This window comes from Motacilla alba, chromosome 14 (genome assembly GCF_015832195.1).
Source record: "Motacilla alba alba isolate MOTALB_02 chromosome 14, Motacilla_alba_V1.0_pri, whole genome shotgun sequence".
In the NCBI taxonomy this organism is placed as follows: domain Eukaryota; kingdom Metazoa; phylum Chordata; class Aves; order Passeriformes; family Motacillidae; genus Motacilla; species Motacilla alba.
The window spans coordinates 13,918,267-13,944,153 of record NC_052029.1 but is presented as its reverse complement, the minus strand read 5'-3'; the positions used below and the strand labels follow the sequence as shown (position 1 = coordinate 13,944,153).

Below are 25,887 nucleotides of genomic sequence, written 5' to 3'. Positions count from 1 at the left end.
ACAGCACAGCCCTGTTTGTGTTGTCACAGGCCATCTGTCACCTAGGAACTGTCCTCCGTGTGGCCACGCTGGCCCGGGAGCTCAGTCCTGAGACGTTGTTTAAATGTACTGCTGGAAAATAAAGATAACAAACCAGTTGTTCTTAGTTTGTCTTAAATGAGATTGTAGGTCTTTTGCATTTGGGGTTTTCTTCGTTTTCTGGGGGGGTTCTGGTTGTTTTTGGGGGGGTTCGGGTTGGTTCTGTTTCTCTTTGTTCTGGCTGTTTTTCAGAGGGTGATTTTGGCTGACTGGGGAGGCTGCTGTGTGTGGCGGTGTCCTCTGCTCCAGAGGTGTTCAAACCCTGCTGGTGGCTCCTCAGAGCTCTGCTGAGCGACTCCAAGTAGAAATAATCTTCCTTTAGTGTTTTTGTTGAGAAGTGCTGCTGCAGGTCCTTGTCTGAGACGGGCTTTGGGATTTTGGATGGAACACTTTTACTCTGAGCAACCTGGTCTAGTGAAGATGGGCTTGGAATGGGATGTTCCAGAAGGTCCTTCCAACCCAAACCATTCTGTGTTTCTGTAATAATCCATCTCGCTGACCAGCTGGCTCTTGTTTTAATCAGAGACATAATTACTGTCCATGCATGGCTGTGCTTGGATCCAGAGGTGTGTCCAGTGGTGGTATCAGCAATAGCTGCTCTTTCTTGGGATTAAAGCACAAGTTTTACTCACTTGAATAATCTATGCTGTTACCTACTTGAAAACTTACTACTTGTTCAGATTCAGGTATTTAAAGCTCTTTAAGGGGCAACTCCAAGGGGCAGGGAGGAATCTGGTACTTTATTATTTTGAAGCCTAATTGTTCACGTGAAATTTGGTTTAGCTTTCTGTCATAGATTCTTAGAGGTAAGTAATCCTTTCATACTTAAACTTGATACCCTGAAGAGAAACAGGATAATGGAAATGAAGAGCCTGAACAGGTTTAACTTGGGCCTTTGCTCCACTGCCCTTTCCCGGGCTGTACGTGCACACACACTTCCACAGAGCCGCTTTATAAACCGGGAAACGACAATATTTCTAAACCTTCATCTGCCATAGTCTTACATTCTAAGCACTTAAGGAATTAACACAGACGGTGGCTGCTGAGTCTCCAATGGAGAAGCCGCACCGAGCCTGCGGAGAACACGGCACCGCCCTGAGGCCAGGGAACGTCCCGGGAAGGGGCTGTGCGGCAGCTGATGGCGAAGCTCGTCAACGCGGCAGATTCCAACCCGGTCCCGACCCCTGTCCCGGTCCCTATCCCAATCCCGGTCCCGGTCCCGGCTCCTTCGGGGGCTCCGCCCGCGGCCACCCCGGGTCCCCTCCCAGAGCCCGCGGATCACGTGACCCACAGCGCGGCCCGTACCATCCCGCGGGGGGAGCGCGGCCTTCTCCCGGTGTGGCAGCCACGGGTCGCTGGCTGCCGCTCGTCCCGTCTCGTGTCCCCGGTGATCGGAGATCTCTGCTCCGCTCTGCGCTGTGACAGCTGGGCAGGTGTCGTGTGGGAGGGGAAGATGCGTATTCCAGACCTCCTCACGCCCACCCCTCTCTTGAGGTAATGGCTCCGCCCGGCCCCTGTGGACAGGGCGGCCCTGGGCCGAGCCACTGCGGCAGCCGGGGGGTGGCGGCTCCCCGGGAGGGCGGCGGGACGGCCAGCTCAGTCCCGCGGTACGAACGGGCTTCTCGTCTGTCTCTCTTACCTTGTTCTCCATCATCTCGCTTCTGCACGGCGGCGGCGGGGGCGCGGGCGGGGAGCTGTCTGTCCCTGTCCCCCCCCAGCTGGCGGTGGGGGTGGTACGGGCGGTGGGTCAGTCGGTGTCAGGCGCCCGCGGACACGGGACGGGCCGGGGGAGCCGCGGTGAGCGGGGGAAGCGGGCACGGGAACCGGGGCCGGGCCGGGGGTGACGGGGCACGGGGACCCGGGCACTGGACCCGGCGGGACAGGCCGGCCCGGGTCCGGCAGGGCCTGAGGCGTTCGGGTCCGTGGGCGCTCGGCAGGGCCGGCCCGTTCCGGCCTGAGGCTCCGGGCACGGGGATCTGCTCTGTGCGAGCTCAGCCTTGATCCAGAGGAGGCCCCCAGGCTGATCAGAGGGGAAAGGCACCTGTCCTCTGAGGAAAGGCTGGAAGAACTGGGATTGTTCAGCCTAGAAAGGAGAAGGCTTCGGGGTGACCTAATTGTGGCCTTCCAGTAGCTAAATAGAAGTTAGAGGAAAGATGGGACAAGACTATTTACAGGGGTCTGGAGTGACAGGAGAGAGGGGAACAGCTTCAAACTGACAGCAGGGTTAGGTAGGATATTGGGAAGAAATTTGGCCTGTGAGGGTGGGGAGGCCTGGCACAGGTTGTCCAGAGGAGCTGTGGCTGCCCCTGGATCCCTGGAAGTGTCCAGCCCCAGCTTGGATGGGGCTTGGAGCAGCTTGGGACAGTGGAAAGTGTCCCTGTCTGTGGCAGGAGGTTGTATTGGATGATTTTCAAGGTTGCTTCCAACCCCAACCATTCTGAGATTCCCTGAACCTGTGGCTGTGATACTGGAGGTTTCTGGGCTGAGGGATTGGTCCAGCCCCATTCACCCCCCTGGGGTTTGAGGTGTCTGTCCTGCATCAGTGCCCAGCACCTGGGCATGGCAGGTTGGGTTGCTCGAGGCCACCCCATCAGCAAGCACAAGGTTGTTCCTGGATCAGTGGAATTCCCAGGGAGGTGTTGGAGTCACCATCCCTGGAGGTGTTTAAGGAAAGACTGGACATGGCACTCAGTGCTCTGGTCTGGGTGACAAGTTGGGGATGGGTCACAGCTTGGACTCGATGCTCTCAGGCTCAGGCTGAGCCAAAGGCCAGCTGCTCCTGGTGGGATGCAGAGCAGCGCTGGCAGCAGTGGGAGATCCCACGGTGTCCCTGTGCTGAGCGTGTGCCCTGTCCCTGGCTGCAGGAGGCCTGGCGGCTGGGCCGAGCCCTCACTATGAACGCCATCGTCGCCCTGTGCCATTTCTGTGAGCTGCACGGCCCTCGCACCCTGTTCTGCACCGAGGTGCTGCACTCGCCGCTCCCGCAGGGCGCCGGCAGCGGGGACATCTCCGGGCAGAACGAGCAGGCCGAGGAGGAGGAAGGTGGCATTCAGATGAGCAGCAGGATCCGCTCGCACAGCCCGGCTGAAGGCGCCAGCGCCGACTCCAGCAGCCCGGGGCCGAAGAAATCAGACATGTGTGAGGCAAGTGGGGAAATCTGTGTGTGGGCATAGGTGTCCTTAGCTTGGCTGAAGGGCTCTGGGATTCTCTGGTGTAAATTGAATTGTTTAGAGACAAATAAAAATGTGAACGGCGCTTGTTTTGTATGTGTCAGTGCCAGAAGGTCTCCAGGTCCTCATAAACTCACAGTCTCAAGCTACGTCAGGGAAAGTGTGGGTTGGATATTAGGAAAAAATTTTCACCGAAAGAATAAGTACTGAAATTGTCTTCCAGGGAGGTGGTAGAAGCATCATCTCTGGATGTGTTTAAAAAGAGCCTGGCCATGGCACTTGGTGCTATAATCGAGGTCTTAGGGCATAGGTTGGACTCGATGATCTTAGAGGTCCCTTCCAACTTCATTATTCTGTGATTCTGTGATTCTGTGAACTGCAAGCTAGCCCTCACTCTAATCCTAATGATCCATGACATGAGGATGAAGGAGCTGTGGAACACATACACCTTGACAGGACCTTGAAATCTTTTTAAGCTCTGTGATATGTAATTCTCTTATGGCTTTGAAATGCTTTCCTCATTCTCAAAGAGCATTTGCTTTGTTAGATTAGGTCAGATCATTTATTAATAGTAATTTTAAGAGCAGTATTGGTTAGGAAACAAAAAAAATTGCAAAAACAATTAAAACATTAAGGAAATGTTTATTCTCAGTCCTTCAGGGCTGTTCAGCCTGGAGAACAAAAGTTTGTGTGGAGACCTTGCAGCAACTTTCCAGTGTCTGAAGGGGGCTGCAGGGAATCCAGAGGGGGACTCTTCATCAGGAACTGCAGTGATAGGACAAGGAGTAGTGTGTTGAAACTGAAAGAGGGGAAATTTAGGTTAGATATTCTAAAGAAATTGTTCCCTGTCAGGGTACAGAGAAGCTGTGGCTGCCTCATCCCTGGAAGTGTCCAAGGCCGGGCTGGATGGGGCTTGGAGCCTGGGATAGTGGAAGGTGTCCCTGCCCATGGCAGGGGGTGGAATGAGGGGATCTTGAAGGTCCCTCCCCACCCAAACCTATGATTCTCATACTTGTTTTCTGTCAGTACTTCCTCTGACATATTTATTATTTCCTTTCCCTTTGGTTGTGGCCAGTTTTGTTTGGCCAGTTGGTTTCACAGCTGCTGTAGCTGAACTTTACCAGCACCAAGTTCACAGTGGAATTAAATAGTGGAAAATAAGCTTAAGAGCAGAGGAGGTGTATCAGAGTTTTGTGTGAGGAGCTGAGTTCAAATCCTGACCCTGACTCACCTTCCTTGTCTTCTGAGTCTTTGTGTTCCCGTGTGTGTGTGTAAATAACATTTTCCGGTGTTTTGGAGGGAACAGTCAGGGCTCTTTGGAAACCTGAGGTACCTGCACCCTCATTCATGGCTGGATTTGCTTTTCTGCCTTCAGGGCTGCCGCTCTCTTGCAGGAGGACACCCGGGGTACATCAGCCATGACAAGGAGACCTCCATCAAGTACGTCAGCCACCAGCACCCCAACCACCCCCAGCTGTTCAGCATCGTGCGCCAGGCCTGCGTCCGCAGCCTCAGCTGTGAGGTACTGCCTTGGAGCACAGGAAATGCTGCCTGTGCCTCCTGTAGCACTTCAAATCCGAGATACTCCATTGCTGGTCCTGGCTGCTCTGTGCAGACTGAAACATGCAGGGAACCAGGTGGAAAGACAGGCACAGAAGTCTGTTTATTCCAGGATTGCTGGTATTTTTTAGCTTGATCTTGGATGACCTCAAGGGTTCCTTCCTCTCACCTTGTGAGGCTAAAAATATGCCCTCCTTGGTTTTGTTCCTCGTGCTTATTGTTTGTCACTGTGAGATAACCTGTTTTTTGTAAAAACCTCTGAATGTGGTGTTGAGTGCCCTTTGTAGACCATTAATATTTATCCTCTAATAGACATGAAGGAAAAACCTCACAGATTAATGAGCACTTGAGTGTCAGGATCAGCAAAATTCCCTCTGGATTCTCAGTGTTGCAGCTGAATGAAGCTGAATTCTTAAAATACAGTTAAATTGAAGGATTTGGAGTGCTTGTAGAATATCTCTGTAAGGCTGTTTGCCCACACTTTTGGGGTAGTATTATAAAAAGGCTTCATTTATTCACCAAGTGGGTGTTAAAGTGCAGGGAGCTGTTTAGTTGGTTACTCTGTGATGTGTTTAATAACTTTGCTGTGTGTCCCTTCCCTTCAGGTCTGCCCAGGACGTGAAGGCCCTATTTTTTTCGGAGATGAGCAGCATGGTTTTGTATTCAGCCACACCTTCTTTATCAAAGACAGCCTGGCCCGAGGTTTCCAGCGCTGGTACAGCATCATCACCATCATGATGGACCGGATTTACCTCATCAACTCCTGGCCTTTCTTGTTGGGAAAAATCAGAGGCATCATTGATGAGCTCCAGGGCAAAGCACTGAAGGTGGGTCAGTGCACAGAGTCCCTGGGACTCAGTGTCAGTGCAGCATCATGATCCCTGATTGACAGCTGGGTCAAAAAGCTGATCCAGCTCATCCACAGGGTGGTCATGAAGATGGACACAGGGCTCAGGGAGGTCATGAAGATGGACACAGGGCTCAGGGAGGTCATGAAGATGGACACAAGGCTCCAGGGATGTGTATCCCCATCCCTGGAAGTGTTCATGGCCAGGTTGGACAGGGCTTGGAGCATCCTGGTCTCATGGAAGGTGGCAGGTGCCAGTGCCAGGGGGGTTGGAACAAGTTGATCTTCCCAACCCAAACCGTTCCAGGATTCAGTGTCTGGGCATGTGGGAGGGAAGGAACAGGACTTTGAAACACTCAGTGCTTTTCACAGGCCTTGTAGACCACAGCTTTGTTACAAATGTAGTTAAATCTGGGAAGGACAATGATTTTGGAGCACAAGTGTTACTTAATGATAGTTTCAGTCCATGTAAGAATAAGATGTCCCTTCTCTCTGTTTTCCCATCACTGGATGAGTGTGTGTGACACACCCTTTTCTCTTGGTATTTTGGGGTTTTTTTGCCTGAGTTTTGCCAGCACTGAACCTCTTTCAGTCCGTGAGCTGCCCTTGCTGTGTGTGCAGGTGTTTGAAGCAGAGCAGTTTGGGTGCCCCCAGCGTGCCCAGCGCATGAACACGGCCTTCACCCCCTTCCTGCACCAGCGCAACGGCAACGCCGCGCGCTCCCTGACGTCCCTGACCAACGACGAGAACCTCTGGGCCTGCCTGCACACCTCCTTCGCCTGGTAATGCCACTGCTGGGCTCAGCTGGGCAGCTGCTTCCTCAGGAGGACACTGCCATAGCCTCAAACACTGGGAATGGGATTTGAGTGTTTGGGTTTGGTTTTTTTTTTTGAGGTAATACTCAGACTTTGCTAACTAGTGTCTGAATTGGAAGGCGCCAACACTGATGTCTTTAGGACAAAAAAATATCTTTGCTCTGAAGTAATACTAATGTGGCAGCTAACAGAAGCCATGGCTATGCAGATGGAAAGGTTTTGCAGTGTGGAAGAAAGGAATAAAAGGTCCTACCCCCAGTGTGTTGCACCTGGAATTCACACGTGACAGACCACGGTGGTTCCCCTGGGCTGGGATCAGCAGGGTGGGAGATGCAGCTCTTGGGCTCTGAGAGGCTCCAGTTGCTCCAGTGCCTGACTGGATCATTAAACGTCCCTGGAAAGATGCCACAGGGAGGGTTGCAACACTGCCATGTGATTTGGATGGGGGATAAGCCTGCTGCACAAAGAAACTGCAGAATGCTGGGATCTGGGTGACTTCATGTGGCAGGGATTGTAAGATGGGCTGATAGTCCCACACTGAGGAAAGCACAGGGATGTGCTGGCAGGTAGCACAAAGTGGTTAGTGCTTGGATGATTTGTTTGACATCATGACATCAAGTTTCTTACTGGATTTTTGCACCTGGCAAGCTCCATGACTCTGCTTCTCTTCCTTCCAATGTCTCCAGGCTTCTGAAGGCTTGTGGTAGCCGGCTTACAGAGAAGCTTCTGGAGGGAGCACCCACAGAAGACACCCTCGTTCAGATGGAAAAACTTGCAGGTGAGACAGAGGTTTCCAGAGCTGCAAAAACCTTCTGAGAATGCTTGAGATGATGAAACGCTGAGTCCTTTGATCAGCATCTTCAGCACAGCCATTGCTCATCAGCTTCACCTTCCTGGCGGTCTCTGCAGCAGCTGATGCACTCTCCCATCTGGAGATGGCTCTGTCAGGAGTGTGCAGTCCAGGCCCCTCAGGGGCTCTCTGCACGTGGTGTTTGTCACTTGAGTAGCAGAGTTGCATCATCAGGATTGTTGTTCTCTGTGGCTGGGCTGGCCCTCCCAGTGAATCTGTACAGCCAGAAGGATTTGCAGTCACAACGTATGGATTTCTTGCTTCTTTTTCTACAAACTTTCTAAAAGTAAAGGATCATAGTTTGTTTGGGTTTTTTTCCCTGTGTTGAACTATTTTATTGACTGTATAGACTAGAATCTACAAAGCTTTGTCCATAACCTTTAAAACAAGAATAGAGAACACAGCTGATCAAAAAATGTGACTTTCTGTTCTATAGAAGCTGAAAATTCCTTCTTGACCCTTCAGTAGTTATTTTTATCTGAATTAACACTTAAGTGTGTCTGTGCTGCTGCCAGTACTTTGTTACTGTGTTCTGAGCTCTCTCTTCCCACATACACCCAAAATCACATGGTTGCAGCATGTGAGCACTTTCCACTTTCCATTCCTAGAGAGCAGAAATTTTTATGACCAATCTCCCTTTTTTTTTTTTTTTTGCTAGATCTGAAAGAGGAGTCGGAAGGCTGGGACGGTTCTGAGGAAGAAGAGAAGCCTTCTTCCCAGCCAGATGTTGTGGAAGGGCAGGAGCTGTCCAAAAGCTCCCCTGAAACCTCTCTGCTGCCAGATTGCAACAGCTGGAACGTGGCTCACAGGAGGTTGTCTGTGTTCCGCTCTCTCAGGCACATGAGACAGGTAACAAAGGCTGCAGAGTTCACGAGCTTTTTTCTCCTGATAATGTTTGTTGTTTTTTTTTAAAGATACATTTAATTCCTGCAGTCTGCACATTCCCTGGTGCTGTGTTCAGCACAGTGCCTGCCCAGCTAGGAACACGATGTGAATTGCATCTCTGGGCAGGCTCCCTTCCTCACGAGGGCCTCTGGTGATCATCAGTCATGTGGGGTGGGGTCAGATGATCTCTCTCAAACTCTGCACTTCTCTTCCTCCCAAGAGCAGGGACAGTAATTTAATGCAGAGCTTCTGCAGCATCTGCAAAGCCAAGTAATATTTGCTTTTAAAAAAGGTGTTTCAGAGGGAAAAATAATTTACAAATAGAATGAATTATTCTGTATGGATCTTGCTTTTCTCCTGTGCTTCCTGAATAAATTATTCTGTATGGATATTGCTTTTCTCCTGTGCTTCCTGTGACCTGGCTGAAGGGGAAGGTTGTGTGCCCAAGGTTCATGTGCTAAATTTCCGTGTCCATTCCTGCTGTTCTGGGCTAGCCATTTTCCTGCCTGTCACTCATGTTTTTAATAGTGCAAACTAGACATTTCACTCAGTTTATAACCAATGCAGGATGGTTTGGGTTTTTTTTTTTCCCAGGTTCTTGGGGCATCAGCATTCCGAATGCTGGCTTGGCATGTTCTGATGGGGAACCAGGTCATCTGGAAAGCTCAGGATATGGATCTTGTCCAGTCTGCCTTTGATGTCCTACGGGTAGAAACCTTTTCTTTTCTTTCTTGGCTGCATATTTTTACATGTATTTCTCTACTACTCCAGCCTTTATAATGATCTGCCCCAACATGTAATCTTGTGAAGAGTTTGTTCTAAATTATCTGGTTTTGAAAAAAAAACAACCAAAAAAACCCCAAAAACATGCACAAAACAAAATCCCTCAACCTCTGGATGTCCTGCTTGTCCTCAGTGACTGCAGGGGCTCTCAAGCTGAGTGGGTTACTCTGATCCCCCAAATCAGGAGCACCTGCCTAAGCAGTGCTCCAGGTCTTAGCCTGGAAGCCAAGCTCCAAGTTCAGCCCTGGAAGCCAGGGAGAGAACTGTAGTTAGCTGTTGAATTCCAGAGTTTCTCTTGGCTGGTTTCCTCCCCTGCAGACGATGCTGCCCATCGGGTGCGTGCGGATCATCCCCTACAGCGAGCAGTACGAGGAGGCCTATCGCTGCAACTTCCTGGGCCTGAGCCCTCACGTCCAAATCCCACCCCACATCCTGTCATCTGGTAAGAACCTGCTGCAGAACCCTCTCCCCTGCCTTGTTAAAGGACACTAGATTTATTTCTTTTTTTTTAATCAGTATTGGCTGCATGAAATAAAGCCCGAACCACTTCATTTTGTTTTCCCTTCGTCTTTGCCTGGTCAGTGACTGAAATATGTGGCACCTTCTCTAGGCAAAGCAGGGTCTGAAGCTGTGTTTCAGAATCTGGGCTAGCACAGCTCATGCTCTTCTGGGCTCTTGTTGCTGCAGAGTTTGCAGTCCTCGTGGAAGTCCGTGCTGCCACCCGCTCCAGCCTCTACCCGACCCTGTTTGATGATGAGCAGTCCCTCAACAAGTACGAGTTCCTTGTCACCAGTGGGAGCCCTGTTGCAGCAGATAGAGGTGGGTGATTTGGACCAGAAGGAGTCTCTGCCACTGAGATTAAAAGAGCATCTTGATCTTTAACTGGTTGTCATGTACTGGCCCTTAAGGAGGTTTGAGTGGAAGCCAGGTCAATATTCAGCTGGGGTTTAGCTGCTTGAGATGAGGTTCACTACAGATGGTTCAACTATAAAAGATTTGCCCTACCACATTAGCATTTTGCCTGTTAATTTTCATAAATGAGAAATGGATTCTGTAACATAGGTATAAGAAAAAGTGTAGGGAAATTCTGTAACCCACAATGAACACTTTCAATCCTTTCAACACTTTCAGTCAATACTTGCGTGTTTATTTTGAGTAAGACTAACTTGTGAGGACCATGACATCACTGATTTCCCATGTTCCACTTGGTAGTCAAATATATTTCTCTATATGATAGAGAAATACCCAGACTTTTCTGTTTAATTTTATTTCCTTCCTTCCAGCAGTTGAACACTTGCACCTAGAGGTGATTTGAGTCAGGTCCATCAGTCTTGTGTTTTCTGGGAAGTCTTAATTTAGATGAATTTGCCTCACTGAGTGTCTCAAAAGACACAGCAGATGGCTCATCCTTCCTCTTGGTCCCTGAAGACAGAGATGCAAAGCAGAGACTTGCTCTCTGCATAGTGCTCTTCCTGTTGTTGATCCCACATGTATAAATACACCAGTTTATTTTCCATTCAGTCAGTGGCATGTCCAGAAACTTCTGCACAAAAATAGTCACTGCAAGGTCTTTTCTCCACCACAGCATCACTAGGCCATGGACTGCTGGGAAAAAAGTCTCCTAGGGACTTCCAAAAAGGGGTCCAGGAATGCCTTGGTTTGGTTGCTTTTTTTTTTTTTTTTTTTTTTCCCACTATCTTGGAACTGCCCTTAACAAGTGGAACATTAAATCAAGTATAAGTTGGGGGTTTATATTTTGATATATATGTTTGTATATTGTACAAAGAAGCATGAAGGTCTTCTCATAACCTTGTGTTTTTAATGATCTTTTGATAAGGGCACGGCAAAAGCTAAGCAGGAGTTTAAAAGTGGGTCTGAAGAAAAAACAAAGGCTCCTGAAGCTGTTTGGATGTCCCAGGGCCCTTCAGTAAATTCCATGTTGTTTCTTGGATCAGATGTTTTTTTAATAAGATGACCTTTAGCTCCTCTTCCACGGAAATGAAATCCCAGCAGGCCACTGGGGGATATAGTTAACAATTACTAGTAGTAAAGGTGTAAGCAGTAACCTTTAGCTTGTGTGTCCTCTTTCTCACCCTTTCCCCCTTTTTCTGCTCCTGCAGTTGGCCCAACAATCTTGAACAAGATCGAAGCTGCCCTGACCAACCAGAACCTCTCTGTGGATGTTGTGGATCAGTGCCTTGTCTGCCTGAAGGAGGAGTGGATGAAGTAAGTACGGCTCCCTTGCTTCCAGAGGCTTTGGCACTGCTCCTGAACAGCAACAGCAGAGTGCAGGACACACTTCAGTCAGGTGACTTCTGCTGCAGTTCAGTTGCATTTACAGGAACAAATTAAGTCAGGAGTTAAGAATTTCCTACTCTAGTCCTAACTCTCTTCTTGGCTTTCAGCAGTTCTTAACCTTTATGCTTCAGTTCACACATCTGTAGGTTACCTGCATGACAACACCTGCCTGCCTCACCTAGGTCAGAGGATTAAACACGCAGATCCCTGCGTGCCTGTCAGCGTGGCTGTACCCCAGCACAGCTGACACCCAGCACAAGCCTGGCTTCTGCCTTCAGGCCCTGCATTTCAGAGGTGCAGGTAGCTGTAAAGGAAGGCCAGTCAGTCATGTGAATAATTCATGGAACAGCATGACTTTGTGAATTTACCTGAAGGTAGATGGGCACTGGATGTGTCTGCCAGTTGTCACAATTAATTGTTCTACTTTCTGCTAGAATGAAAAAACCAAACTAGAAGTATGCCCATTATTACTGAAAATGAGTCATCTCCCTAACTAATCACCCTCCTTCATCAAAGCATGAGAACAGGTTCAATGAAACGCTGAAGCTTTTATTAACATTTAGTTGCAGAAGGTGCCAAGAGAAGCTCCAGTTCCTCCTTGTTCCCTATTTGCTAATGACAGGGATCTCTTGTTCCTGCAGTAAAGTGAAAGTCCTCTTTAAGTTCACTAAAGTGGACAGCAGACCCAAGGAGGATACCCAAAAGCTGCTGAGCATCCTGGGAGCTGCAGAGGAGGACAATGTCAAACTTCTCAAGTTCTGGATGACCGGCCTGAGCAAGACCTACAAGTCCCACCTGATGTCGACAGTTCGCAGCCCGACGTCCTCGGAGTGCCGGAATTAAAGGGTGCCCAACCTCCCTGCTGCCCTCAGAGAAGGGCAGGGACCCCTGGTTACCTCTGCTGAGCCTGCAGCTTGTGCTTTAGGTGGATAGTGAGGCTTCATCACTATTCTCCTGGTCCTCAAACCAACTTGAAGAGTGACTTGAGTCTTTTCTACTTGCTGTGAGACTGGACTAATAAGTGCTAATCCACAGTGCTACTGTCTCTCCAGGAACTCGGCTCTCAATCTAGACGTGCACACTCAAGACTAAAACACAGCAACGCTCCAAGAATCAGCTGAATTAATTAAAATCCCATCCTGTCCTCATTAAGCATCACGGTGTGGCAGCAGGCCTCACCTTTAGGTTCCTTGGCAGGCCTGTGACAACATCCAGAACTCCTGGGAGTGCATATGGTTAATCTCACTGAAATCCCACATAAATCTCCTCAATGCCCGAGAGAACATGAACCAAAAATAAGAGGCACGTCACAGGGTATGGATCACATGTAAATTATTTCAAACCACTTCGTGCTCAGATTTAAGAGACTATTTTCTGCTGTAGCATAAGTCAGGATATCCCATGGGAGTCCTGTCACTCCTCTTTATTTATTTATAATCTTAACTTGAGACGGTTTTAGCATTTGCTTTGGAAATCTTGTCTGGGAGGGCGAATTGTAAAATAAGAAGTCTCAAAATGCAGCCTGCTTGCCTCTCAGAGGGGAAAATACTCGCCTTTTTTGCCTGTGGTTGCAGAACTTCCAGGTAATGAAGATAACCTCGCCAGGATAAGGTTCTCTTCTGTCTTTTTTAGCTTCCTAATTAAGCAGAGGAGATTCAACCTGTAGGTGCTCCCTTATATAACTCTATAGTAGCCATTTTTGCTTAATAGTTCATGAAAACATTGGTGCATATTTTAATTACCTAACCAGATATTCCTCAGCTGTTCTGTAAGGAATCTCTGTTTCTCTTGTGAAGTCTGGGGTTTGTGTCTTTCCTTTTTGTTTTTCTGGATCATTATTGGGAACACTTGACGTTACCACAGATATTTTGAACAAGCTAAAGGCAGATTTTACCCAGGTGACCTTCTACACTCACTCAAGCTCAGAGAGGATGTTCCAGCTTGTCACAAGTTCTGTTCTTATATATAAAATATGGAGGTTGATTTTTGTCTGGAACATCTGTAAAATGGAGACAGGCATTAAATCTCATAAGAGCTATTTTTGTAAAATGAGCAAAGCCTGGTTTTGTGTTTATTTTCAGTGTGTGTGTGTGTTGTGGTGGGGGAAAGCAGCAGTTGATCCACAAGATTCCTTAGCATCCTTAGCCTAGACATAATGTAGAGAATTGAATACAGGTCTTTTCCTCTTATCTTTGTATTAGTTTCTTGTAGACTGACCCAGTAATCTTTATTTTAAAACTGTTCTGTTCCAGTCCAGAGCTGTGTCACAGAGCAGGGGAGATGTCATTTGCCATTAAGGCCTTCTTGATTGCTGAACTGGATTTGTCTTTTAAAAAACCAGCTCTCCCAAGAAATCCAGCATCAACACCTAACCCAGTGCTTCCTTCCAAAACAGCAGAAGGGTTGGTCACAAGGTCGAGCCCGAGGCTGCTGCTTCTCCCTGGCTCTTGGTGAGTCGAGCACGACGTTGATCCCTCTCCATCCTGACCTGATGGGCCGTCATGGACAAGCAGAGGCAGTTTTGAGCCAGGGCAAGGAAACCACTGCCTTAACCCTTACAAAATGCCCACAGGAAAGAAGGGGGAGAGCTGCCAAGTCAGTGAACCCACCCCCAGCTGTGCTTGCCTGCCAGAACACATCTGCACGTGGGATTAGCAAGGGATTGCCTGGGCAGGTTCCTGCAGCTCGCAGGTGAGGCCGCGGGTGCTCCCTTTGCCTTCAGCTCTGGAATGTGCACAACTTAATTAACAAAAAATCGTGTCTGCAGTCATCTTTCACCACCCTCCTCCCCTCCAAACGATACGCCTCAGAGACAAACTGATCGAGGCAGGATAATTCTTTATTCCAGCGTGATTTCTGCCTGGCTGAGCAGCGTGTAGCTGGGAGCGAGGCGGGAGCAGTGAGTGCTGCAGCTGCCGTGTGGTGGAGCCAGTGCTGGCTCACTGCAGTTACAGACAAACCCTTTTGGAACCAGTTCTGCCACCCCTGTCCCCTCTGCCAGGCAGGGTCCAGCAGCTGATGGTTCCCCTCTATTCCACCCTCATGAGACCCCACCTGCAGAGCTGCCTCCAGCTCCGGGACCACGGCATCACACGGATGTGGAGCTGCAGGAGCGAGCCCAGAGGGGCCACAAGATGCTGCAAGGGTTACAGCCCCTCTGCTCTGGAGCAGGCTGGGACAGCTGGGGGTGCTCACCTGGGGAAAATCCAGAGAGGCCTCAGAGCCCCTCCCAGAGCTTAAAGGGGCTCCAGGAGAGCTGGAGAGGGTCTGGGGACAAGGGATGGAGGGACAGGACAAGGGGGAATGGCTTCCCAGTACCAGAGGGCGGGGTTGGATGGGATATTGGGAAGGAATAGCAGAAGGTGTCCCTGCCCATGGCATGGAGTAGGAACCGGATGATCTCTGAGATCCCTTCCCAGCGATTCGAGGATGTGCTGCATGTTCGCAGCATCGCTGCAGGGGCTCGGTGTGTGTGAAGGGTTCGCTGGCCGGGTTCCGGTACCGGGGGAGGGGGTCGGTGTTCGGGGGAGGGTTCGGAGCCCGGGGCAGGGTCGGTGCCGGGATTTCGGAGCCCGGCCCAGCCCCGTGCGGCGGCCGCTCCTCCCCGCGGGCCGCTCCCGCCTCCGCCGCGGCTGCGCGGGCCGGGCCGGGCCATGAGGGCGGCGCGGGGCGCGGCGCTGGCGGCGGCGGCGGTGACCGCGGTGGCGCTGGCGGTGGCGGCCTGGCGGCGGGCCCGGCCCGTGCGGGAGGTGCTGTTCTTCCCCTCGCGGCCCTGCTGCATCGAGGCGCTGCTGGCCGAGGCGGCCGAGCCCGGCGCGCCCGCCCGGCCCTGCCCGTGCCCGCTGCCGAGCGGCGACACCGCGCTGAGCCGCCTGGTGCGCCGCCTCCTCTCCGCCCGCCGCTCGCTCGACCTCTGCCTCTTCTCCTTCTCCTGCCCGCAGCTCGCCCGAGCCGTGCAGCTCCTGCACCGCCGCGGGGTCCGCGTCCGCCTGGTGACGGACGCGCAGTACATGGGGCTGCACGGCTCCCAGATCGGCCGCCTGCGCCACGCCGGTGAGCGCGATGGAGCCGCACCCGCGGCCCGTGGCCGAGCCCGCCCCGAGCTGTGTCTCACGGCGCCGAGCCCACCCCAGGCTGTGTCTCACGGCGCCGAGCCCACCCCAGGCTGTGTCTCACGGCCCCCGTGTCTGTGTCTCTGCAGGGATCCAGGTGCGCCACGACCAGCACAGCGGGTACATGCACCACAAGTTCGCCATCGTGGACCGGAGGATGCTCATCACAGGCTCCCTCAACTGGACCACCCAGGCCATCCAGAGCAACCGGGAGAACGTGCTGGTGGTGGAGGACGCCGAGTATGTGAAGGCTTTTCAGGAGGAGTTTGAAAGGATTTGGGAGGAGTACAATCCTGCCAATTACAAGTTTTTTTCCGAAAGGCAGTAAATGGTAGAGCTGCCTCATAGGGCTAGTGGAGCATGGTAACATCCACAGATTTTATTAATTTGTATAGACATCATTGTTTTGTCCATCTGGGTGTAACTTTGGTAAATGTCTCCAGGGAAGCGAAGTGTTCTCTGCCCTGAAATGCCACAGTTCCCTTGCTGTGGGTCATTCCCGTGCTGGAGGGAATGACACAGCTGTTGGTTGTGAGGGTGACAGCGACAGAGCTGCACCCATAGGCATTAAGACTCTGGGCGGGCTCGTTGCTGTGCCCTGGTGCAGACCAGGTGTGTTCCTACAGTGCTGAGCACGCGTTTCAGTGGTAAAAGGAACATTTTCCAGCTCGGGATATGGAATGGAATTGTAGCTAATTCCAAATGGAATTGTAGCCCAAGGGCTCCTCTGCACCGGTAAGGAAGGGAGAGATCAGAGGGCTACAGCAGAGTTAAGAGTTTCTATAGATTAAGTGCCTCGGTTACATTTCTTGTTGGCATTAATTGTTGAAAGTTGGTAAAAACAAATTCGTGGGAAATAGCAACAATTTTTAAGTTTTGATTGTGTACATGTTTATTTGGTTAAAGGTTAGCAGAGCTCTGGTGTAAAAGCAGGAGCACAGATGATAATGACAGCTTCTCTTCCAGCAAGGAAGTGTAGGGAGGTCTGGAAGGAAATGAGAGAAATGATTCTTTGGGATCAGGGCTTATCTGGAGAGCAGACACGGCTGGAGCTGGGTCGCCACTTCAGGTGGGCTCTGGAAATCCTGGTTCTTTCAGGGGTTGGGACGCTGTGTCATGGTCTGTGCCCTCGCCTGGCAGCAGCGGCCTGGGGACAGCCAGGGGAGGGAGGTGACATCTCTGTCCCCACAGCTCAGTGTGGAACAAAGATGATGTAAACCTAAGAATTTCAAACTTGAAATAGTGTCTACGTAAAAATTGTTTTATACTGAACAGAAAGTGCCTTAATACCTCTCAAAATGAAAAGGAATTTTTATATTCTGTTACCATTTTTGTTACCAGTAGTGCTGTGATTGGCACTGTTAAATAAACCATTTTCACAGAAAACATCAACAGCCTCATCTGACTTTTACATTCCAATTCCTGTAGATCCTTAGTAAGATATTTATAATCCATGGACATCCCCAGATTTTAGATTTTGTTCTGTTCTGAGAAAGCTTTCATGGGGGAAAAGAAAATGATGTTACCTGTGTGGAAGCCTGTAGGGAAGGCCATTCTCCAATAAATCCCATTCAGCAGCACTAGATTTAAACTACTTAAAATATATCATTGCTGTTAAAATGCTGCCTGTTGCATTTCCTGTGTGAAGTGTGACTATAAAATCCATCTCCCTTTTCATGCTCTGACCTCTGCCCCGTTCTTCCTTCTTTTTAGAAACAAACCTGTCACACACGGCATGCAAAGGGTGGTGCAAAAATAGTTTATTACCATATAGTTAATGTAAAGTTAGGTAATTGTATTTACAAAGTAAAAATGATCAGCTACATCCAGGGGAGCCTAGCATGTCACACAAGGTTTGTAAGAATAAATACAGAGAGAAAAGGTGACGTTTCTATTACAGCGAGCAGTTCATCAGGAATGGTGGCTCTTAAAAAAGCACTGGAATAAACTGGGAGTGGAAGGGAGAAGGGAGGGAGGCAGGAACTCACACACACGGAGAAACAGGAGCCTCCCACATCCTTCCCCTTTGCAGGGGAGAAAAATGATGTGTGAGAGCCCCGAGGCTGCAGCATCCCAGCGCTGCCCGGGTCCCTGCTCGGGCACGGCCCAGCTGGAGCTGAGGGTGCTGCTGTCACATCGTCACAGAAACAGCTCTGGGGAATGACTCCTTCACCTCAGGGCTCGGTCCCCTGGGTTGTTCCCAGACACACGTGGCTGAGCACGGTGCCAGATGTGACCCAGACCGAGTCCCACCGTGGGTCAGTCGGGTTCTGCTGGACGGAGCCAAGGCCGAGCTGTTCCAAGGCCACTGGAGGAAGACTGGCCATGAATACCTGAACTGCCACATCAGACACCACCCTCACAGAGCTTCCTTCCCTCCCCCCAAACCTCCATCCTTCCCAGTGATTCTTTGAACTCTCAAGTCACCCAGAACTCCAGGAAGGTGGACACGGGCCAAGCCCGAGGATTCCTGCTTCCTACTTACCACAGTCTCCAGTATTTCACGTGCTTTGCTTTCTCTAGGTGAGAACAAACAGCAGCACTCTTGTCCTGCACACAGGGTGAAGAAAGCATGGAGGAAATAATGCTAATTACACCCATTATTCATGAGTTCAGGGCCAGCTGGGTGAGTTCAGCTGGTACCAACGTGTCGGGTTTCTCTAGTAAATCCCACACCCTGTTTCCTCAGCAGCCTCACACTGAGCTTGTTGTTTCCCCGTGTCTGCAGCAGTGCCTTGGCTCTCCTTGTTGTAGTTCCACGAGTTTGCAGCCACACAGTGAGTGACAGCCCCTGGCCACGCTGCTGTGGGATGGCTGTGTGTGCAGGGGGGCTGTGGCTGGCAGGGAGTTGCTGCTCTCTGTGACAGGGCACAGTTTGCACATGCACAGCATTGATGCTGCTATCAAGCACAAGATTATTGAGTCCTCTGACTGGAAAAAAATACCCCAAATTTATAGCAGAGGAGGTTACAGTGGTCAAACAGACTGTATGCAATCTTCAGACAGGTACCTTCAAAGCTAAAGGCGTAGATCAGCTGAAAAGGTTTGAAAAGGTTTTTCTAACAATGCTCAAACCCCAAAAAAGCAGTTTATCAGGGCAGATGGGGTGGGTTGGACACGTTACACTCGTTCCTCCTCTCCCAACCCACTCGTGGGGCCTCTGTGCTACAACAAAAATCAAACCCACAACTCAGGCACAAAAGAGAACCCTCTGCAAACTGCTGAGGAATAAATATTTACACTGCACGCTCGGAACACTGTACAGGTATTAAATTACTTTTGTTTTTAAAAAAGAGAAGAATAAGAAAGCTTTTTTTTTATCTAAAAAAAGGGAAAAAAATACAGAGCAAAGGCAAGCCACAGCGAGTGTGCTTGAGTGTCCACAACACACTGAGTATCCAAACCAGGACAAATATGCAAAGGTCTTGTGGAAGTGCCATCAAATAGAGTAGGGACAAAATGTGAGCACTTTTACTGCAGCCCACTTCTCTGGTATCAAAAAAAAAAAAGGGCATTTTCTGGTTTGCAAGCCAGCACCAATGCTCAGCAATTCTATTTTTGAAACACATGAACACAATTTGCTTCTTTTTTTAATACATGAGCAAAGAAAAGGTGACATTTAAAGAAGGATTCTGTCTGGCTGAGGGGAGATGGTGCAAATGGCAGGAAAATTTTACTCAGGAAAAATAAGATTACTTGCAGCCAACAAGGCTCCAAGACCTGTGCCTTCACTGCACTTGAGTTCTCCTAAACCTCCCTTTTTGGTGCTATCCACAGTGAGGAGTGATGCAGAATGCAGCAGCTTGCCCACACACTTCTAATTTAAATAGCCACTGATAAATCCCAAAAGATGAAGCCTGGAGCAGGAAGGAGCAGGAAGAAGCAGGAGGATAACAGGATCATGGCTATGAGTAAAAGGACTTCTCCCTTTATTTTCAAGTACTGGGCTCTTCAGCAGGAATATTTCACTTTGGGGCTGGTTATTGGTGCTGCAGGTTCTTTTTCTTTACAGTACAGGCAGGTAAAGTGCCGCCCCTTGCCTTGGAGAGATGCTCAGACTCACCAGAGTGAGCCCAGGGCCCTCAGCAGGGGTTTATTTGGCTGCATAAAGGACCTTCCTTCCTCCTCTTCCTCTCAGTGACCCCCAGAATTCACAGCTCCCACCCTAAACACACCCCAGCCATCCTTCCCAAGCACTGCCCCAGAGGGTGCAGCTGATCCCGACGATGCCAAGGCCTCTGCTCAGCCCTGTGTGTACAACAGACCAAGATGCTCCATTTATTTTTCCAGAGGAGCCCAACTCCCCCATGGAAAACATCTGCTCCTACAAGCTGGAGCACATGAGCAGGACTTGCTGGGGAATCTGAGGAAGGGCAGGGTCCACGTGGCAAGAAGGAGACCAGGATGTTCTGCTTGGTTGGCTGAAAAGGACAAAGTCCCACCCTAAGTCTAAAGAGAAGAGGAGGAGGAGGAGGGTTCTCCTAGAGCCAGGGACATCCTGCAAGGGAAGAGCGATGACAATGACAAGGCCCACGTGGCATCCCAAATCCATGCTGCCTCCCACGGCCTCTGCCAGGAGATCAGAGCTCACCATGGACCCAGAGCAGCCAGGGATGAAGTGGCTGGAGGGGTGATGCAGGTGGGTCACAGCAGGAAGGTCCCCAGGCTCTCCAGTGCCCAGGTCCTGGAAGTGCTGTGGTGAACTCGGATGCAGTGGCTGCACACGCACACACCTGAGGGAAAGGCTTTGTATCTGACAGGATGAGCATCTCTCCTACCCTGCTCCCACCTCCAGGACCTCCACGCACACCCAGGCACACAGAGCATCCCAGCAGAAGAGCTGCTCTGCCCCTGCAAGGTGCTGCCACCCTGCCTGGGGACAAGCAGGGCTCCTCTGGGCAGGACCGGCTGCCAAGTCCTGCCGTGAGGGGCCAAGCTGGACACTTGGCCGTGGCAAGGCCACACAAGCTGGACAGGAGCCTGATTCCCACCGTGGTTCAGGGACACCGTGTCCTGCTGAGGGTCTGGTGGCTGGAAAAAAAAAAAAAGATTCTGCTCCCAGGAGGATGAAGCAGGATCCAGCAGCTGCTGTGGTCCAGCCTGGCAGGACTGGGGGTGGCTTCACCAGCCCTGTGGGGCTCTGAGAGCTGCACCTGTACCAACCACCAGCCCCAAAACCAGCAGGGAAGCACCAGGAGCTGCTGGCCTCAACCTTGGCTGCGTGCCTGAAGGACAAGAGAACGCTCTGCTCCGGGTGAAGGCCAGGATATCTTCCACATCCCAGCCTGAAGAGGTCACTCAGCACCCAAGCAGCTTGCGAAGCCGACGTGCCGGAGTCTCCTTCAGCCCTGGTGACCTTGCAGGTGGCATCCTGAGATTTATCCTGGGATGAAGCTCCACACCTGCAAAGCAGCACAGGCTTCTCCTGGCTGTGACCATCTAGTGCTACCAGCTCCTCATCCCCTGGTTTGTACGCATTTGTCTGCCTCAGGGTGCTAAACTGCATGTTTGAAATACAGAAGCTATTAGGACTGAGAAGGTCTGAAGCACATACTGGTTTTGAGATCTTTATTTCAGGAAAAGATTAAAGAATTAAAATAGGAGCTGCCCTGCTGACAAGAAGAGTTGAATTCAAGAAGCTGGTAAAAAAGGAGCATTATATGCATTGAGCACTGTGCATTTTCAGTCAATATTGGCTCTACTTTCTACTCTACTTTCCTTTGACTAGGAAAAGGGAGTTTCACATGCGCACAGACCCTGGGATACACGGGATTCAATGAGAGGAAGGGAGTAACAGCAAAAAAAAAAAAAAAAAGAAAAAAAAAAAAAAAAAAAAGAGAGTGCTGGGCTTGATCTAACAGAGGCAAGAAAGTGATCTTACAGCTCGGCCCCCAGAACACCAACTCCGACCACCAGCGAGACGGGAGCGAGGACGCGCCGGCGGGGCCGGCTCGATGGTGCACTTCAGTAGCTGCAGCTCCCCATCCATAACCACCCGGGCAGCCACCAAAGCTTGCCAGGCTTCGGTGGCACCTACATTCAGGATACGGCACAGTCACGGGGCAGGAGAATCACTTCTTGCATCCTTCTCCGGCGAGATGTCAGTGTTGTACCTCCAGGTACTCGCGCTCCCCGGCAGCTTCCCCCGGCTTTCCCCCCTTGTAGGTGCAAGTAATGCAGTCGAGATCAATGGTTAGATCAGGCTCCCGGTGTGCTCTGAGCACGGGGTCTCTAGACAGCAGTAAGAGCTCGGTCTGGCCGACACCACCCAGGCCCTGCTCGCTCTTCCCGACAGAGCTATAGCTTATTAACAGGCTGCTGAGCCTTAATACTGACACTTAGTGTAATGGTTTACAGTAAAGAAAGGATTCTCCTACAAAGCGCCGAAGAGAGGGGGGAAAACCCCACTCCGATCCCTTCCTCTCCCTCTCAGAGTCTCTGGAGCATCTCACAAGCAGGGAAAGGAGCCGGGGAGGCGAGGGGGGCACCGCCACCGCGGCGCCGGGTCCCGTCGGGGCGTCAGGACGAACGACAGCGAGGACATCGTAAGGAACGAGAGACAAACGGTGCTGGTGCTGTGCTGCCTCAAGCTGGGAGGTGCGCGTGGTCAAGCGGAGCGGGGAGAACTAGTCTTTCTTCAAGTCCCTGGATTCAAAAAGCTTCAGGCGTTCTTGCACAGTCAGGCCTTCCTTCAGACTCTGGGAGAGACAAGAGACAGAGAGCGTTGGGGCGGGGGCGGCGCGCGGGGAGGGAGAGGGGCTCGGGTGCTCGGGCAGAGACGTGGCAGCGAGGAATGGGCTCCTGGGCGGGGATTAGTGGCACATGCTGAGAGAGAACACACGGTTATGGAGGGCTGTTACTGGCGGGCAGGGCCTTGAGACAGGGTGAGGTTGCAAATGAACCAGGCGACCAACCAGAAGCAAATGAGAGGCACATCATGCTGCAAGCAGGATTAGCTGACTTGGGAATGACCCCCTGTCCTGGGGTGACTTCATGATGCTCGCATCCCCACTCGTCTGTTTAGCCCAGAAAAAAGTTCTGCACCTTACAGGCAGGTTCTGAGAGCCAAGGGGGGCAAGAAGAAGCATGCAGAAATATTTTCCCCAACTGGTTGGGGGAGAGGCTGCTTGAATCTGCTTTCTAGAAGAACCCCTTTGGAGGTTCTCTCCCAAATCTGCCCTAAACCAGACACCCTCAGAGCTCACAGGGCACTGCTGGATGGGGCAATTCCAGCGGGGGAGCCCCAGGCAGGCCAGCTGGGATCTGCTGTGCTGAAGCCCCAGGATGCTGAGCAGGACCTGCAGGCTGGTCCTTCCCTGCCTCCCCCACCACTACCACGGGGACCCATGGGGACAGTCCTGGCTCCACTCCGTGCAGGATTCGCTCAAGAAACCCTGGAAGCTGCTGTGTGCTGCCAGCGACCATCCCACCCCTTCCCTCACCCCACCCTGGGACTCTCCCAAGCCAAAGATGCCTCGACAGCCCATGGTTAGCCCTAAGGCTGCTCAGGTCTGCCTGGCTCTGATGGCTGATCCAATTCAGATGCAGCATCCAGATTTCAAGGCACAACTCTCAGCTGGCCAGCAGCCCCCTGGCATTTGGAACTGTAAAATCCATCAGCTACACATGGGGACTCAGCAGCACAGCGCTGAGAGGGGAAGAAACCCAGAACAAACTGCCTGACTCCTGTAGGACAGCTTTAAATTGAAACCAGCCTGAGGGGATGCACCAGCCTAATGCCAGCACCCTCCTTCCTGCAGCCCCAAACCTGTGGCACGAGAGATTGAGGAGAGCAGAGCATTAGGTAGTGAGTTGTCCCTGTAGATGAGGAGGCACAGCCACCTCCCATCCCTAAAAAAAACCCCACAGCCAGGACTCTGCCCCTCTGTGCCCCACTGCCTGTCCCAGCCCCACAGCTCTGCCTGCCAGCCCGCTCCTTGGAACTTGCAAGGGATTCATGCTGCAGCTGGAACATTGTTTATTCACCTTACAGACCAAGCCCTGGCACCTTCAAAGGCACAGACTGGAGGGATGGAAATCAGCTCCTAGGAGGAAAGTCTGAGGGAACTGGGATTGTTTGGCCTGGAGAAGAGAAGGCTCAAGGTGACCTTAGGGCCCCTTTCAGAGCCTAAAGGGGCTCCAGGAGAGCTGGAGAGGGACTCTGGAGAGAGCCTGCAGGGACAGGACAAGAGGGGATGGCCTCCCACTGCCAGAGGGCAGGGTTTGATGGGATATAGGGAAGAAACTCTTCCCTGTGAGGGTGGGGAGGCCCTGGCACAGGGTGCCCAGAGAAGCTGTGGCTGTCCCTGGATCCCTGGAAGTGCCCAAGGCCAGACTGGATGGGGCTTGGAGCAACCTGGGACAGTGGAAGGTGTTCCCTGCCCATAGCAGGGGGTCGGAACAGGATGATTTTTCATCCCTTCCAACCCAAACCATTCTGTGATTCCATGATCCTGCTATCAGGCAGCCACCTCCCCTTCTCCTTTCCCTTCCTTGGCTGTGGGATTGCTCTACCACAGCAGCAGGTTGGACTTTTGGGCTGCATTTTCCTTCCCATGTATTTATCAAGGCAGGACTCCATGATAAACTTGCCCCAAGGCTGTGCAGATTCCCATGGTTACTGTATTTCTGGAAATGTTTTTCCTCCCACAGGCCCACAAACACAGAAGGGCTTTGCCAGGCAGCATGGAAATGAAAGCACTAAATTGGATTGAATTTCCAAACGCTGTGTGCTCTCTCTCCAACGGGCAGCAGAGTCTCCTGGGATGAGTCTCTGAGCACACACTTCCTAAAGGAAGTTTACTTTGGGCCTCTTTAAATGGGAGCAGCTCATGCATTCCAGTTCTCGCATCTGATTTCTCAGTGGATGGAAAGAGACACCAGGAATCATCAGCCTGTTCTGCCTGATGGCACAAATTCCAGCAAATTCAGCCCCCGGGCAGTCCCACAACCATTTCAGTTGCTGATGAGGAGAGCCTGATGAAGTGAGACTAATGTAGGATGATATCTGTGATAAAGGGATCTTCCACAGACTTCCTGAGGCTCTCCACCCACCGTGCTGGGAGCTCCCCTCTCCTAACCTGCCTCTGCAGGTGCTCCCACCTCAGTCTTTGCCACGGGCCAGGAAATTCACTGTTACTCTGGTTAATGGAGCTATCTGGCTCATTAGAGTCAGCCTCATTTCCTATCAGCTCCCTCCTTTTGCTGGATGAGCTTGGAAGCCTTGGAGGCTCAGGGATGGAGAGCAGGAGGAGAAGGTTACTGGGCAAGGAAGACTCTTGCTCAGGCATGGATCAACCTGAAAAAGCAGCAACTGTGGGTAAAGGAAATGAGGGCAGTCCAGAACATTCCCTCTGCAGCTGAGGTGGCTGAGACCATTTTCCATGCTCTGGGCTGTTATGGGAAATACACTTAAAGGCATCCCAGGCTATTCCTGCACCTGGCTAACAGCAAAACAGGTGTTTTCCTACGAGACCTGGACAGTGCTAGAGTTTAGTCTGAGGCATGCAGAGTCATTCAGGCATGCACACTCAGTGTCCCACGCTCCCAACACAGTAAACAGGAAAACATGCCCCACCATGTCCAAATCCTCTCCGTGATGATGAGCTGTGTTGGTGAGGGTGGGAAGAGCAGGAAGACAAAAAGCCACATCCCCCAGGGAAGAGGCAGAGAGACTGCATTTCACACAGATCTTGGGTACACTGACTTCTCCCCTCCCCTTCCCCTTGCCCAGGAGAAGAATTAGCAGTGAATAAACCTGTCAGTCAGTCATTAAGAGAAGGAGGGCTCTAGTTTGGCAGGGAGGTGTGAGCAGTGCATGCAGAGGTTGGGCCGCCCGTGGTGGCTGTGGCGCTGGCCGGGTGCCGCTGTGTTTACCTACGTGGCAGGGAACCTGGACTCGGGTTCATTTCAGTTATCCCATGAGACCTGCTCAATAACGGACTGTTGAAGGAAAAAGCAAAATAAAACAAAACAAAAAAAGAACAAAAACAAAGGAAGAAGCTCATAAATCCCAGGTGAATTTGCGCTGGTGCAGCCCCAGCCCCCCCGTCCCGTGGTGATGCCCTGGCACGGCCCCTGCTTCTTCTCCTCTCCTGCCCCACCAAGCAACACACATGGGGACCACACAGAAAGTGATCTGAGTTGAAGTGGTGAAGGGAAATCCAGCATCAGAGTGGCCCTGCAGGTCTGGGCTGCCCCAAAGTGTGCAGAAGTCCCTTTCTGCTCGCTGGGTGCAGTGCAGATGCCCTGAGCTGAGGAGCTGCTGCTCGCAGAGCTCCGAGTGTTTCCCCACGTTTGAGCACCAAGCTCAAAGCATTTTGCCTGCCCTGCAAGGGCCCAACCACTTCAAACATCAGCAAGAGACACCAGGTGAGAGGCAAAGCAGGTTTGCTCATGCTGAGCTTCCTCCCAGCTGCCCTGTGGTTAATGCTGACTCCTGATCAGCATTGTTTGCCCTTCCTCATCCCTGTGGTCCCACAGGATGGAG

The 25,887-nt window shown here is 51.3% G+C and overlaps 3 protein-coding genes across 12 annotated transcripts in view; 2 read left to right on the top strand and 1 right to left on the bottom strand.

Annotated features, from left to right (window-relative positions):
- The first annotated feature begins 1,439 nt into the window (after positions 1-1,439).
- FLCN (folliculin) lies at positions 1,440-13,338 on the top strand. 3 transcript variants are annotated; one of them, XM_038150777.1, is made up of 12 exons: positions 1,440-1,572; positions 2,943-3,221; positions 4,624-4,770; positions 5,414-5,635; positions 6,277-6,437; positions 7,157-7,248; positions 7,979-8,169; positions 8,800-8,913; positions 9,307-9,430; positions 9,676-9,807; positions 11,109-11,214; positions 11,928-13,338. In XM_038150777.1, the coding sequence occupies exons 2-12, from the start codon at positions 2,973-2,975 to the stop codon at positions 12,127-12,129; spliced, it is 1,740 nt and encodes a 579-aa protein (XP_038006705.1). In that variant the 5' UTR covers positions 1,440-1,572; positions 2,943-2,972; the 3' UTR covers positions 12,130-13,338. The 3 variants fall into 3 exon arrangements, with proteins under 3 accessions (XP_038006705.1, XP_038006704.1, XP_038006703.1); XM_038150776.1 differs by lacking the exon at positions 1,440-1,572 and adding an exon at positions 1,606-1,685; XM_038150775.1 differs by lacking the exon at positions 1,440-1,572 and adding an exon at positions 1,736-1,875.
- Positions 13,339-14,911: 1,573 nt separating this feature from the next.
- On the top strand, positions 14,912-16,786 carry PLD6 (phospholipase D family member 6). Its single transcript, XM_038150793.1, has 2 exons — positions 14,912-15,339; positions 15,488-16,786. The coding sequence occupies exons 1-2, from the start codon at positions 14,940-14,942 to the stop codon at positions 15,724-15,726; spliced, it is 639 nt and encodes a 212-aa protein (XP_038006721.1). The 5' UTR covers positions 14,912-14,939; the 3' UTR covers positions 15,727-16,786.
- Positions 16,787-20,951: 4,165 nt separating this feature from the next.
- LOC119706756 (myosin phosphatase Rho interacting protein) overlaps positions 20,952-25,887 on the bottom strand; it is a 73,653-nt gene continuing 68,717 nt past the window's right edge. For 5 of the 8 annotated variants that reach the window (XM_038150766.1, XM_038150767.1, XM_038150768.1 and 2 more), the window contains one exon: positions 20,952-22,096. In XM_038150766.1, coding sequence (XP_038006694.1) covers positions 22,025-22,096 — 72 coding nt within the window. In that variant the 3' untranslated portion in view covers positions 20,952-22,024. Of the gene's footprint in view, positions 22,097-25,274; positions 25,341-25,887 lie in introns of all 8 variants that reach the window. The other 3 variants (XM_038150769.1, XM_038150774.1, XM_038150770.1) reach the window with 2 other exon arrangements.

What these genes read in the sequence shown, in the direction of transcription:
- FLCN (XM_038150777.1), top strand. Translation starts at nt 2,973, where the DNA reads ATGAACGCCATCGTCGCCCTGTGCCATTTCTGTGAGCTGCACGGCCCT. An exon ending in TCCGCAGCCTCAGCTGTGAG is followed by an intron (nt 4,771 to 5,413) that starts GTACTGCCTTGG and finishes CCTTCCCTTCAG; the next exon opens with GTCTGCCCAGGACGTGAAGG. An exon ending in ACCCCACATCCTGTCATCTG is followed by an intron (nt 9,431 to 9,675) that starts GTAAGAACCTGC and finishes TTGTTGCTGCAG; the next exon opens with AGTTTGCAGTCCTCGTGGAA.
- PLD6 (XM_038150793.1), top strand. Translation starts at nt 14,940, where the DNA reads ATGAGGGCGGCGCGGGGCGCGGCGCTGGCGGCGGCGGCGGTGACCGCG. An exon ending in CGGCCGCCTGCGCCACGCCG is followed by an intron (nt 15,340 to 15,487) that starts GTGAGCGCGATG and finishes GTGTCTCTGCAG; the next exon opens with GGATCCAGGTGCGCCACGAC.